A 15,120-nucleotide genomic window follows, 5' to 3' on the forward strand; every position below is an offset into this window, starting at 1 on the left:
TTTTTCCTTGGTAATCAGAAAAACAAAGAAAAAGAAAATAGTCACGTGGTCCGCTATGGTACGAGAGTGGTATGTCGGTTCGTTTTTTTGACAGTCAACTGTAGATTTATCTCTCAGTCTCTCTTTTGGAATTTACTCATTAATCATCCTAATATTATTTACTACCATCTAGTTTTGTAATTTATTGTTGAACGTTTTCTGAATCAGTAAATGACAAAAGAAAAAGTTTTTGGGTGGCGGTGGACGCAAAAGGACAAGAACACAATCTCTTTGCTGCACATGAATTACTCTTTGATTATGTAATATAAGTACAACAAGAAACATTAATTTTCTCATACAAATATTGAAATCAATTCATTAATGATCAATTTAACTATATTAGTAAAGGAATAGAAGAACCTTGTTAGGTAACAAGTGCACTGAGGAGTTGTATGAATTGACAGAGGCATCAAATCAATAAACAGTGCCCAACTTATAAGCACATGAAAAATGTACCCAGAGGAAACTTTGAATTCATGCTTTCATGAAAGATGTTTTTATGCTGTTTCAAGAGTGAAAGAAGGAATGACACCTAGCATTGGGTGGAACTCATATAGTTAACTGTACTCTCTTAGGTATACCATAATCTTTTGTTTATTTCCAAGCATCACAAGAAAAATTGGTTATGAATTAGTGTGGCCTAGCTAGCAATCAATTAGTGTGTAAGTGAAAAAAATTAAAATTTTAGCTGAGATAAAATATTATTATTAACTTTTTCTCGTATGCTCAAATCTTGATGGTTAAAAGTTATTCCATGTATGCGTTGATAAAAAGTAACAAATACGTTGTGAAATATCTGTGATACACATAAACTGACTCAAACATCAGTATTATGGAAAAAATAAAAAATACATCATGGTAAGGGAACGTGGCACATTGTTCACAGTGAAAAGCAATTCATTAAAAAGGTGAGTGTTCACAATCGTAATGATAAACTATCATGAAATCTCCACACAAGCAGGCAAGAGCACATTAGCTCACCTCAGACTTTGTTACAACTAATAATTGCTTGACCTCTACAAAGGTTTTTGCAATTCCATCAAACTTAAAATTATTATGCTCATTCTTTGTCGTATTACAATCTAAAGTTAAACCTACACTTTATCTCATCTACTATAACTGTTTTTGATGTAATTTGTGTCGTAGTCTCGTAGAGGACAACTAATTGTTAATTATTGTGTTTTAGAAATGCAGTCAGTCATAAGTTAGTTTTGTTCCTTTAACTTCAAGTCTCAGAGGCCTCAATGCCCCCTACCTATTCTTACTTCTTAGCAAGTTATAATAATTGCACTCAAGAATATATAGTTCACCTTCTTCATTGGCTAACATTATGCATGGTAATCCCATAATTGTTGTCCTAATGATGACGATTATAGTGGTGGCAAAAGTCTATTTCCTTAGCCACAGAACAAGTTAGACCTACATTTTATTTTCTTTGACTATTAGAAATCTCGATCATGTACTATTGAAATAACATACTACTACAAAAGTTGGGGTAGGGATGGGTAAGATCTTTTCTTTAATTGTCTAACAGTTTGAAACTTTGAATGAAAAAATCTATGAAGTTTTTATTTTTAATAGGTCTTGCTACAACACGATCAAAAGTTTAAAGCGAGTATCGAGCACCGGATGAAAAACCTAAAAATATATTTGAAAAGTTGGTAGACTACCTTGATTTGGGATATTTGCAGATTATTTAACGCATAAACATTAATCTCCAGGCATCAATTTGTCCAAAAAAAATCCATGCATCAATGGATCATTTTGATTGTGTTAGTAATCTATATAATGGGATTTGACAATGACACTTCACCACTTAATCCTATTCCCGTGAAAGATGGCATGACACAATACGATGTGCAATTAGCCAATTACCTAACTTAATAACTAATTTTATTTCAATGGATAATCAATGATTAGGATAATGTTTTAAGTCGAACGAATAGTTTATCTTATATTCTACAAATATAACTCCGACTCTCGTCTAATTATTTCTTTCTATTTATCTTTTTACGAATCTTTCGTCTTGTTAATTCTTATTTAACTTTTCCTTTACATTTCTGATCTTATCTTGAAATTCCTAATCTCATTTAAAACCCCTAAAAAAATGAAAAACAACATAATTGGTTATGAGTTTGTTGAATTGCGTCTATCTAGGTTAAACGATTGCTATTTTTATTGATTATTTATTATTAAAGTTGACTTGAAAGATTAAAATCATTTTTTTCTGATAAAGACAAAACTTAACTGAACATCCAATAGACATTAGGTTTGCTTTCTTAATAAGATGAGGTCTTAAAATTCTTCTTTATCTTTATTTAAACTCTCAAATATAAAAAAAAATCCCTGTTCCCTCCATCATCATTAGAGGCATATATTTCTTATTTGAATTATTGACTATTTATTTAATTTCTGTTATGATATGGTAGGTAAAGGATGAAATTGAAAGTCTTAGTGCTCTAACTTAAATATTTATTCTCTTCCATAATATCTTATAGATCTTTAAAATATATATTCCATGTGTTCTTATTTTTTTGTTAGACAATAATATATACTATTTAGTTCATTCATATCTTCTTAGAAATGTAAATACTTATTACACTAAAATAAAATTCCAACAACCATTTCCGTGTTTTGACATTTTTCAAAACAATATGTTTAATATTAAAAACCAGAAGAAAAAGGGAAGTGAAAATATAAAAGCAACCAAAATGGTCCTTGACCACAAGAGCTGGTTTATTGTTAGTGGCTAGAATGTTTTGGACAAGTCAATACAACAATAAATTTTAAATTCAAAATGAAACACAAAGATTCTAGCAATAATTGCTTATACAGAGAAAATAATGCTGAAAATCACATGTATTCCGGTTAAAATAGAGGAATAAACAAATCTGAGTCTGAAAATTTATCCAAACCCAGTTAATTACTTTATTCTGTAAATTAGTAAAACAGTAACATATAAACAGTTATTTGAATCTTTCCATTACGCTTTCGAGAAAAAGAAAAAAAGAAAAAAGTGGTACCACATACCTAATTAGTATATTTTGGCAATTCTTTTCTTCTCTCTTAAAATCCTCTGAATTTTCTAATTTGCATTTGGGGTTTCCCTTTATAGGTTTTGTTGTTGAGACAAATTGATTCCTAACTTTGTGTGTGTATTTTCCACTCAACTCTTTTCTTCTTTCCTTCATATCTGTAATCCACAATCCAAGTAACGGCGTCGTTTGTCGGTGCTCTAATCCCCTATCTTGTTGTTTTCCGATTTGCACTACAGAAATGGCAAACCGTGGTTACAAATTGCGTATCCTTTTTTTTTAAGTTTACTTAAATGTGCTTCAACTTTAAATCTTACTCTCATGTTACTATAATTTCTGTTTGATCTGACAATATTGTATGAAATTCTACACTAAGTTGCTCAAACCCAAATGGCAATAAGCTCATGACTTGGAATTGAGAAAAAAAAAAAAAGAAGAAAGAAAAAAGTTGCTCAAAATTGAAGGAAATTTAGTATTTTTTTTTTTAAGGAATTAGAGAAATTTAGTTGGAGTGAGCTCAATAGTTGGATTAATGCGGTATGATTTGTTTTAGAACCTGTTTGGCCATGAGAATTATTCACTTTTTTCACTTTATTTGCAAATCAGTACTTTCAAACAAAAAAATATTCTTTGCAAAAACTATAACCAAACACAACTCCAACTTCAAAAATTTCAAATAAAGTGAAAAATATTTGGTTTCTATGGCCAAACGCCTACTTAATATGATTTCTGCACTTCTTTTGGTTTCTAAGTCTTTAGATTTAGCCAAGAGTTAGTGTTATTGTTGCATTTGAACTTCAATGTGTAATTTTCTGTAATAGGTTGTTGTGATTCTTGACTAATATGAAATATAGAGGAATTTGTGGCGCATTCGGGGAATGTAAACTGTTTAAGATTTGGTAAGAAGACACGTAGACAGTTTCTGACTGGTGGAGATGATCAAAATGTGAATTTTTGGTCTATTGGTAAACCAACATCCACTGCGGTGAGTTTCAAAATTCAATCTTTTTCCAGTTCAGTTGCCCGAGTAATGTCGTTTCGCTTAATTGAGATATTTGATTTTATTTCCCAACAATGAGATCTTTCCTTTTGTATGAATGTATAGTTCAAATGCAAAATGCGTTAAAATGAGTGATTTATTATGATTATACCTTCTATGCTGGAAGAGCTGCTGCTGCTTTTGTTGTTGGATCCTTCTCTAGATAATTAGAGCGTGTGATGGTTGAGGAATGAGATGTGATGTGCAATTTAAATGGGGTAGAGAACTTCTAAAATTGTTAATGCTGCCACTTTAAAATCTTTACCCGTGGAATTTGGATCTGCCACTTGAAAATGCCAGAGTCTCCGAAACCAGTAACATGTGGATCATGCATTTCCAAATTTTGTCATTTATTCATCAAACTGATGTGTTGATTTGCAACCTGTGGTATGATAAAGAATACAAATATATGGAAAATTGTAAACCTTTTGAGTATGACGTGATGGGTCATTCATCTAACTTTGAATGCATGGAATTTTTTGTTGACTCACTGTGTTGTGAAGCTACATGTTTAAATTTTAATTTATGTTATATCACTAGTCATCTGGGACTGAATACTCTGGTTTTGTGCAATTGTGCAGAGCCTAAGTGGTCACACAAGTCCAATAGAATCTGTAGCTTTTGACTCTGCAGAGGTTCTAGTGCTTGCTGGAGCTTCATCAGGTGTAATAAAGCTATGGGATCTGGAAGAAACAAAAAGTAAGTTGATTTATCTTTTTAGCTCTATATTCTATAGAATCTATACTAGCTTTACTCATAAAGCATTGCAGTGAATCTGCTCGAAAAAAATTCTCAAAAAAAGAATGTGCTCGCAATTTGTATTTCATGGCGTTTCTGTGTCATCCTCTAAGCACTTTTCCTACTTGTTAAATGTTGGTCTTACCTGATAGACCTCTAGTAACGAGAAAACATCGCCTGAAGTTGCCCTGGCCTGTTCGCCCGATGATTTGGTGTAAATGAGTCAAGCATATGTCTTAATAGGAGTAAATGTCTTTTTACATAAAAATGGCTTGTTGATTTGATTGCTTGGGCAAGTAGAGAGCTAACTGCTTCACTATAATATGCTATGCAGTTAGTTGCAATTAACGCTTACTGCATGATCATGTATTCATTAACCAACTCGGTATGTAACTGAAAGGGCACCTTTGGATCTTCAGTTCCACAAGAAACTTGCTTTACGATTTCAAGATTGACATTAGTCATATTTACTGAACATCCTTCAAGTGTTCGAATTATCTGCCTATTAAATAAAATATGCGATCCTTTTTTGCTCAGATGAGCAAGTATATCCAGCCTGACTCCTAATCTGGTAATTGTTCTTGAAGTGTAGTGGTTCGCACTCTTACTGGACACAGATCGTATTGCACTGCCTGTGAATTCCACCCTTTTGGTGAATTTTTTGCATCTGGATCTATGGACACTAATCTTAAGATATGGGATATAAGAAAGAAAGGATGCATCCACACATACAAAGGTCATACTCGAGGAATAAGTACCATAAGATTCTCTCCTGATGGCCGCTGGGTGGTTTCTGGTGGATTTGACAATGTTGTGAAGGTAATTCCTAAATTGGATTAAAAAATGTGACATTATAGACTCTTTTTGCTAGAGTATTTAACCTTTATTGTTAGTCAGGTATGGGACCTAACAGCTGGAAAGCTCTTGCATGACTTTAAGTTCCATGAAGGGCACATTCGATCCATAGATTTCCATCCACTTGAGTTTCTTTTGGCAACAGGTACTCCTTTTATTCTGAACCCAATCGTAGAATTGGTGCTCTGAAAAAATTTATGTCTGGTTTTCTTCTTTCCTTTACCCTTTCCTTTTGATGTAAATGATTCTCCTACCTTTGTCCTTGACCTGGTCTTCTTTTTGTTTTATTTCATATTTCAGTTGTGACTTGCTTTGAGCTTTTAAGTAGAAGCGGAAAAAAGTAGCTTCTTCCAATTTTTTTGGGACAAGATTACCCTATCAAAAATATTTACCAAATTAGTTAGTTGTGACTTCCTTTTTCGTAATTTAACGTGTAAAATTACTTTTTGAGATATTTGCCAAACACAAACTACTAACAAATCACTTCTCAAATAATTTAATCAAGCAGAAACTGCACTCGAAAAGGACTTTTCTTACTTTTGATAAGAAGTACTTCTAGCTGATTTTGGCAGCTTGGCCAAACATGCCTTTTTAATAGACTTGCTAAAAGGTTTTTGGGTTCCTGCCTACCCTTGTCATAAATAGTGCTACTTGCTTAACTTTTCGATTAGAAAAGAGAACATATCAATTTTAAATGAATAAAGGAATCACAGGAAAAGATGTGTGTTTCTAAGCAAAAGGATTTATTCCACTGATTCATTGTTCAGATTATGAAAATTTCAAACATTTCAGGAGGTGGTGGTGTACTTGAGTCGAAAATGGTTAAAGCCAGATCCATCATAAGATGGCATTTTTAAGTAGGATCAAGTAATTAATTCTCAAATCTCAATGAGGTCTTGTACCTTGTCTCTCTCCAAATAAAGATGATTGTTTTTCCTGCTGTTACTATGTGATCTTGTTTTAACACTTGAGTTGTTCTCAGGTTCTGCAGACCGTACCGTAAACTTTTGGGATTTGGAAACATTTGAATTGATTGGATCTACCAGACGAGAGGTATCTATGCCATCTTCTTTCAACTTTTCATTCTTGAAAAAGGAAAAACGTACACCATGTGCAAGCATTGGAAGGCGTTCTTAGTTGTCTGCTTGTTGGTTGTTAGGATCATATCCAGATATTTGTATACATTTCATGCTTTGTGTAATAACTCTGACTACTTGTACCGTTAGTTATTTCCCCCTTGATGTTGCCTTCATGTTAGCTTTTCTGCTATATGCTTATACCAAAGTGCTTCTATAACTAAATAAGATTCTCCTATTTTCCTGTTAAAACATGTCTTAGAAGTTGCAATTTAGAAAGTTGGATATACTACAGGAAATGATTGAAGCAGTTATTTTGTCAAAACAATTATGAGGTTCTTTCTTGTATAAGCAATTTAAGATCGAAATGGTTATCTCATGTGAGTTTCTCTTCCTATCTTTCTGAGGATGATAGGAAGAGACTCTGTAGGGAACAAAAGACTTGGGATATCTGCTAAGACTGTTTGCTGTCGTCTTTGTGCCCCTTATGTTTCAGTTTACTCTTGGATGCATTAGGAAGGATAGGTGGGCTAAAACCATTAGACTCGCTCCTCAAAATATTTGCTGTCATCTTTGTGCCACTAATGTTTCAGTTTACTCTTGGATGCATTAGGAGGATAGGTGGACTAAAACCATTAGACTTGCTCCTCGAAATATTTGCTGCCATCTTTGTGCGGTGTGCCCCTGTTTCAGTTTACTCTTGGATGCTTTAGGATGATAGGTGGGCTAAAACCGTTAGACTACCTCCTCAATATATTTGCTGCCGTCTTCGTGCCTCTTATGTTTCAGTTTACTCTTCGATGCACTTCTCACTCCAAATGCTTTACTGGTCAAACGAATGTGGTGTTCTTTTCGGGCATAGAACCAAGAAACTGGCAATGTAAATAAATTTCTCGTGTTTGGATAATTTTCTTTTCTGGGAAATATTGATACTGGTGCATATTCTCCTGTGATAGGAAAACAGGACGTGATGTTGCATCCAGTATATTTGTTTTGATTAGATTTTTATGTTAAAATTTAACCTACTCGGATACGATTAGTTTTTTGAAAGTTTTGACGTGCTCTTATAGGCTGCAGGAGTACGATCAATGACCTTTCACCCGGATGGAAGGACTCTGTTTTGTGGACTGGATGATAGCTTGAAGGTTAAGCTCTTGGCATTCTGCATTTTTGTAATTCTATTGTTGAAATAAGCAATTCTCATGTTTGTTGACCACCTTTGACCTAAAGGTTTATTCATGGGAGCCTGCGATGTGTCACGACTCTGTTGAAATGGGATGGTCGACTTTAAGTGATCTCTGCATACATGATGGGAAGCTTGTAGGTGGTGCCTATTACCAAAACTATGTTGGAGTTTGGGTTGCAGATATTTCGGTACTTACCTTGATCACCAAAGCTTAAGTCAACTTGTCCATGGTTTTAGTTTTAGGTTTATGTTTACATTTGACCTTTATGTTTCATAATTAGTTATTTTCATTTGCTTTATTCTGTGATTTTTGTGCTCTTTCCTGCCAGCTTATTGAGCCCTATGGAGCTGGTTTAAATCCAGAGAGACAAAGTAACTTGGAGCAGAAACAGGAACACGTGGAGTGTCGTTTAGAAAGAGTCGGAAGCAACAGAAGTTCTAATTCAAGTCTGCGCTGCACATCACCTGACATTGATTCCAAGGAAATAAAGAATATATATGTGGATTGTAAGTTGTTTTTACATTTTCCTCTCAAAAACAAAAACAGATCATGAAAACTACAAAGAAAATTAACAACCTGGCATTAAGAAACTCTAATATTGTCATCTTGTTCAACTATAGCCATACACATAGGGGGAATAGAATGGTCTGGGTAACTTCTTACTCGATATAGTGATACTACATAGAACTGGTTATCTGGGTGAACCAACTTGTTCCGTCATTTTAGGTTTAGTAGTTCTAACCTATGTCGCTCAGACTCTCCAAAATTGTTGCCGCACCCGTGTCGGATTCTCCAAAAACACTAATTTTTGGAAAATCCGACGCACCCGTTGATATTTTTGAAGAGTCCGAGCAACATAGGTTCTAACATGCCAATGTTGGGTAATTAGAAGACTCGACCTTGCTACCGACGTATTCTTCCATGAAAGTATTTGGTGAATTTCATCATAGTTCTTCATTACTAGTTGAAATGCAACTTTTTATTGGATAAACTCTTTCTACTTCATCTAGTATCACAATTTTCAATTTACATGTCCATATCTAACGGCAGTTCTAATTCCTATGCACTTCAAAATTCCATTTTGCAGATGAAAATCCAGTAACCATTAAGAAAGTTACTTCTCAATCACCAAAAGTGGTTCCGCCTTCAGATTCTAAGGAAAACAAGAAACAGTCGAGTCAGAAACTTAATTCTGTCGTTGGTTTACCTGCAAAAACTAATGGATTGCCAGTAGGTAAATCATTTGTCGTCCCCAGTGTGGTACCTCGTGATATTCCAGAGGAGAAAAACTTGGATACTTATAGAAGGGAATCTATTTCTACAACCAGTTTGAGTGGTGGTATACCACAAAGGCCGTCTCACATAAAGCGCCCATCCAGAAACAACTTCGATATGGAGAAGATTTCTGTGGCTCTTGAGTCTGAATCTGCAGACAGTTTGCCATGTACAGTAGATTGTAAGAAGGAATCAAATATTGATAGCAGGCGTATGGCAGATAATAATTCCAGGGAACGTTCTGAGGAAAAAGATTCAGCTGTCAAGCATGGTGGAGAAAAGCTAGAGAAAACTTCATTGCAACCACCGCTGAAGAATCAGGAGAACCGTTAGTTCTAAAATGCTCTTTATATGAATTGGTTTTTGAGCTCCCTATGGTTTGTTTCCATGTTGCACAGTTTTCTGCATTCTTCCTCGGTTAATCTCTTTGAGGTTTTCTGCTATTTTTGGGCTGGTGATCTCTACTTTGGTTACAGGTTTCTTCATCTTGAGGAATTTGCTTGTTTAAACTTACCTTAAAACAAAAAAATTGAACACTAAGAAATTGTTAGGTTGTGTTTGACTAGTGTTCAGAGACTTTATGGCACATTATCATAAGATTGATTTAACTTTATGTTATTTTATACCTGATCAGTGCTATGTTATGCTGTCTGAAATTATCATTGTCTACTTTTGCTTGATAAAGGTAAGTGGCTGGTCTCCACTTCCTGATTTGGTGACATTTTAGTTCTTCAGTAATGGTTTAAAATTTTTTACTTGACCTTTTCTTTGCACATACAGATGCATAAGTTAGAAGCATGAAAACAAATGTTAATTTATTTCTATTATGTTTCAGGTAACGTGGCTTCAGAAGGCAGGAAACAGTCACATCCAGTTAGATTTGTGAATGGAGGTTGGTGTCTGGTAAAACTATGCTGTAACAAAAGGGAAAAAAAAGTTAAACATATCTTTTTTTAATATAAGTAAAAAATCAAATACATTCTAATAGATGGTTTGCTTAAAATGGCAGTGGCGGTAGTACGAGGAAGGACGCGCAGTTTGGTTGAGAGGTTTGAGAAAAGAGAAGGGTTGAACATGGATGATGTCCACAAGCTGGATGCACTGTCTGATTCTAAAACTGAGGAAACAGTAGTATCCCCTTTACCACCTTCCTGTTGTAAAGATGAGGAACCCGAAACCTTTACTAAAAAAACTGATGATGAACCAGAAACATCCCCTTTTACAGCTTCTCGTTTTAAAGCAGAGGAGGCAACACGCCCCTTGTTTTCAGCTCTTTCGGAAGCTGAGGAAGTAAATATATATGCTCTGCCAGCTTCTCAATGTAAGCCTGAGGAATTAGACACATCCCATAAGCCAGCTTCTCAGTTTAAATCTGAGGAAGGAAGAACAACCCATTTACCAGCTTCTCATTTTGAAGCTGAGAAAGTAGAAGCATCCCTTATGCCAGCTTCTCAGTTTAAATCTGAGGAAGTTAGAGAATCCGATTTACCAGCTTCTTGTTTTAAAGCTGAGGAATTAGAAGCATCCCCTAAGCCATCTTCACGGGTTAAATCCGAGGATGTAAGAAAATCCCGTTTGCCAGCTTCTCGTTCTAAAGCTGGGGAATTAGAAGCATCCCCTCTGCCAGCTTCACAGCCTAGACCCGAGAATGCAAGAAGATCCCGTTTACTAGCTTCTCGTTCTAAAGCTGAGGAACTGGAAGCATCCCCTGTGCCTGTTTCTAAGTATAAAACTGGAGCAAGAACATCCCGTCTGTCAACTTTCCGTTCAAAAGCTGAGGAAGCTAAAACATCACGCTTATTGGCTTCTCGTTCTAAAGCTGAGGAAGCACAACCAGTCTGCTTGTTGTCTTCTAGTTCTAATGCTGAGCGACCACAATCAGCTCCTTTGCCGGTATTGATCTTGTGCCACCAATACTTGATTGTTTCTTCTTTGTTTTTTTTTTTTTTTTGATATGTTTAGATTGCCTTGTCGTATCTGGTATACCTCTACTTTCTATCTAAGCAATGCTGCGAATGCTGAAATGCATGTCCTCCACTGTGCTATGTAAATTATGTGAACCTAAAAAAATCTCACATAGCTAAGTGCACCTGCTAGGAACGAGTTGTTCTGTATCTAATATATCTACTAGGAATGTGGTTTAAACTCTTAAAACAGGTGATGAGAGGATACATAAGAAACTCTAGTTAGTGCAAGTAGAGAACTTAACAGATAGTAATATACTTGGACAGTGTCATAAAGAGTTACCATTACAATTTACAAGGAGTTATTTTATTATCATTTTTAAAACTATTTCTTCATGGTTTAAAAAAATAAAATTAAAAAAAAAAAAAAAAAAGGCAGCCCAGTGCACTTAGCTCCCGCTATGCGCGGGGTCCAAGGAAGGGCCGGACCACAAGGGTCTATTCTACGCTTTGAATTGGGTAGAACTCCACAAATATTCTTTGATTACGCTGTGAATTGGGTTATTCTAAAGCCCAAATTATATATTAGTATTAGATCTTTTTCTCGTTCTCTCCAAGAACTTGTGAGAAATTGAGAAATCTTCAGCTCCTTTGGTTCAAGCTCTCCTGGTAAAACTTCCTTTATTTGTGAAATGGGAGAATTTCAGGAAAAAAAATAACCACATAAATAAAAAATAAAAAAAATTTAAAAAAAAGAGAGAAGATAACTTTCTATTCTCTGCTTCCAGGCTTTATTTTTTTTCTTACGTCTCATAAGTTGACATGGGAAGACGCGGTGGAGTTAGGATCGCAACTGTTTTCGTTTGTAACATTGGTTTTTTCTGCAGCTTTCTCTTTCAATATATCAATACTATTTGGTAAATACTTTCTCAACATTGGCACAACTCACTGTATGTTATTTGCATACGTGCAGAATACTGATCAGCAGACTATTGCACGGTGTGAGTCAGCTCAGAATGATGATATTGTTATTGAAGATCTTATGCAAAGCCATGATGTGCTGCTAAGTGCGTTTAGATCTCGTTTGACAAAGCTGCAGGTAACCTTTAGCTGGTGATTTCTTATAATGCGAGCATCTATTTACATGTGTTACACATATATTACTTTCTGCATTCCTAACTTCATCTTAGATATAACTTTTTAGGAGAAATGCCAGTCTAATATTAACAGCAGGACCTGCAATTTTTGTAGGAATTTCGAATTATTTTCTTGTTTGATACTTGATATGGGAAAATCTGTTTGTCATCCTGTAATGCTTGAAGCCTCTAACAAGTATAATCTTTTAACCTCTCAGGTAGTTCGTCACTTCTGGGAACGGAATGACATCAGGGGTGCTATAAATGCTTTGAGGAAGTTGCCAGATCATTCTGTGAGCATTTATTGAAACTTCTCTGTGATAGCGGTCTCTTCCCAAATATTATATTTGACAAATTCTCCTATGTATTTCTTAAATTTATTTCCCCTTGCAGGTACAAGCTGATGTTGTGAGTGTCCTCGTAGATAAAATGGAGATTATCAATTTGGATTTGTTTTCCTGCTTGCTGCCTGTACTGTTAGCCTTACTTGATAGTAAGGTAGAAAGGTACATAGTGATACAACTCGCAGATTCAGTTGTTTATGATGTCTTAACTTACCTCCTTGAAGTCATAACAGGGAAAACATTACTTTCATACTTCCACTGTCTTAACCGTCCAAAATTGTGACATGTCTGCCTCTGTTTCCAGTTTGACATTCCTTCAAATATGATCTAAAATGCTACTTTAATGACTACTGCAATATAAATGGTGATTATTTATTCTTTGATATCAGTAAAGGAGATCATCGTTTCTTCATACAATTTTCTAGGGGTGACCAAGCAAGCTGGGGTGACTGGTTTTGAATTTCTGGAAAATAATGTATTGGTTTCCCCCTCCATCCTGTCAAATTAGAAGTTTTAGCAAATATGGTAATATATTAATTCGAAAGGTTAGAACAGAAAAGAATGAACAATGACATACATATCTTGGCAAACCTTGACATTTTATGTGTTCTTTTTTTAATCAGTTTTTACCGTGATGGTGAATTTTTGGTTCAATCGAAGCTAAGGAGATAAAAGTGATTACCTCAGATGATTTAGTAGCTTTAAACAATTTTATGGTTTTATCTGTATGGATGTGGTCGGGTTGCGTTGCACACTTATTTTATTTCATGGAATTCTACTGTTTTTTTTTTTTTTTCTTACTGATTTCCACTGGCAAATTCCGTAATTTTTTTTTCCTTTTCAATGTCTTCTTCACATGTTTAATGCTTCCGTCTTTTTCCTCTTCTACAGGCATGCAAATGTTTCTCTGGAGCTGTTGTTGAAACTTGTTGCGGTCTTTGGCCCCGTAGTTCGCTCAGCCGTTTCAGCACGTCCATCTGTAGGGGTTGATCTTCATGCAGAAGAAAGGTATTGTTGCTCATGTGGTTAGGCAGCTCACTTTTCGTTTATCTGCTTGGATGATGGTAAATACAAAACACTTACCTTTCTTTGATTTTCCACACTATAAAACAGAATTCAGTGCTGCAGGCAGTGCTTTGCCCATCTCCAAGATATACAGAAAACACTTCCTGCACTTATAAGGTAATAAAGAATCCACTTCTTACTTCTCATTATTATGATTTTCTTGTCCGAGGTTGCAGGTTCGAACCTCAACCTAAGCCATATTTTTGGCAAATATGACCTCTGTGGCTAAAAATTGTGGTTATTTAGTATCAAATCCACGTCCTCTTATAGCTTAAAACATAACGTAACCAGTGGGTCAAGGCTATCTCTTACCTGCAAATGTGATATTAATAGCTTTGTTGTATCTTCTATAAATATCGACACCGCTTACGAAAAATCCTGCCTACGCAACCGATCAATGTTTCTGTATTGGACTTTTTGAAATTTTCGAAGTAGGTTGGTGCAACTTCTTGTCAAGTAGACTTCCCTTTATTTTCTTTAATAACATCCTTTGGTGTTATATCTAGTGCAGCTAAATCCCAAACTCCTTATATCTTGATTTTGTTGGCTATCTCAATTTCCGTTTGCATTCTATTGTAGGAGAGGTGGTCTGTTGGCAAAAGGTGCATTACAATTAAATCTCTTACTTCAAGAATCATAGTCCAGTTTATCATATATGCTTTTCCTAATGGCAAAGCGAGACAACAGAATGGAAGTTAGCTAATGTACAATATTCTCGAACTGATGGACTCTTTTTTCGACTCCCACAATTTTGCTCCCCGGGTTTCCACGCTACCATTTTCAACAACCTTGTAGTAGCGGAAAACAAGCTAGACGGAAATGCAATGTCTGTCCTCTGCCACCGCTGCAACTGGTTTGGGAGGCAAAGGTAAAAAATTTCGAAATAATATTACCTTTCGGTGGAGAGTAGCACGGCTATCTTCATCCAGTTACGGCTTGAACATATTTAAAGTTCCTGGCTGTATGTATCCATATGTAAGTTGTGTACATGTATCTGTAATAGTAAAAAATGGATGAGATGTGTACATCATTTGATCAATGAAACATATGTTCTTACGCCCCACTTGTTATTGGAACTCTAAATATTGTATTTTCTTCTCAAGTGCTGTTCAGTGGTTGACTGGTGCAATATTGAACTAAGCGTACAATGGTAAGTTCAATTTTAAATCATGACTTAGATGAATGTCATTATACAATAAGGCTCCTATTATGGAGTATATGGCCGTTCTCAAACGCGTATGATACAAGACATTCATACATTATTCCTCTTCCTTTTTGATGTTTCCAAACGGTCAATTTAATTAGGAAGCAGAACTTAAAAGTTGCTTACTGATATTCGAAATGGCAACATCAAGTGTAATGGACGTTCAGCCAAAAGACATGCATTTATAGAAAGAAAATGAATCTTACCACCAGTTTTTCAAAAT

General features: G+C 35.2%; 1 protein-coding gene across 2 annotated transcripts; it reads left to right on the forward strand.

The window, feature by feature from the left end:
• The first annotated feature begins 3,298 nt into the window (after positions 1-3,298).
• On the forward strand, positions 3,299-14,754 carry LOC132045784 (katanin p80 WD40 repeat-containing subunit B1 homolog KTN80.1-like). 2 transcript variants are annotated; one of them, XM_059436369.1, is made up of 18 exons: positions 3,299-3,340; positions 3,929-4,059; positions 4,695-4,812; positions 5,444-5,670; positions 5,749-5,851; positions 6,689-6,759; positions 7,853-7,927; positions 8,013-8,156; positions 8,298-8,475; positions 9,057-9,572; positions 10,080-10,136; positions 10,254-11,137; positions 12,122-12,247; positions 12,503-12,577; positions 12,678-12,790; positions 13,520-13,636; positions 13,742-13,810; positions 14,273-14,754. In XM_059436369.1, the coding sequence occupies exons 1-18, from the start codon at positions 3,316-3,318 to the stop codon at positions 14,331-14,333; spliced, it is 3,090 nt and encodes a 1,029-aa protein (XP_059292352.1). In that variant the 5' UTR covers positions 3,299-3,315; the 3' UTR covers positions 14,334-14,754. The 2 variants fall into 2 exon arrangements, with proteins under 2 accessions (XP_059292352.1, XP_059292357.1); XM_059436374.1 differs by lacking the exon at positions 3,299-3,340 and having other exon boundaries at positions 5,439-5,670.
• The last annotated feature ends 366 nt before the right edge of the window (positions 14,755-15,120 follow it).

This window comes from Lycium ferocissimum, chromosome 2 (assembly GCF_029784015.1).
Source record: "Lycium ferocissimum isolate CSIRO_LF1 chromosome 2, AGI_CSIRO_Lferr_CH_V1, whole genome shotgun sequence".
In the NCBI taxonomy this organism is placed as follows: Eukaryota; Viridiplantae; Streptophyta; class Magnoliopsida; order Solanales; family Solanaceae; genus Lycium; species Lycium ferocissimum.

Bases quoted from the DNA above. Each gene is read 5' to 3' on its own strand.
- LOC132045784 (XM_059436369.1), top strand. From the start codon at position 3,316: ATGGCAAACCGTGGTTACAAATTGC. The intron at 5,671-5,748 runs GTAATTCCTAAA...ATTGTTAGTCAG, and splicing joins GATTTGACAATGTTGTGAAG to GTATGGGACCTAACAGCTGG. The intron at 9,573-10,079 runs GTTAGTTCTAAA...ATTATGTTTCAG, and splicing joins GCTGAAGAATCAGGAGAACC to GTAACGTGGCTTCAGAAGGC.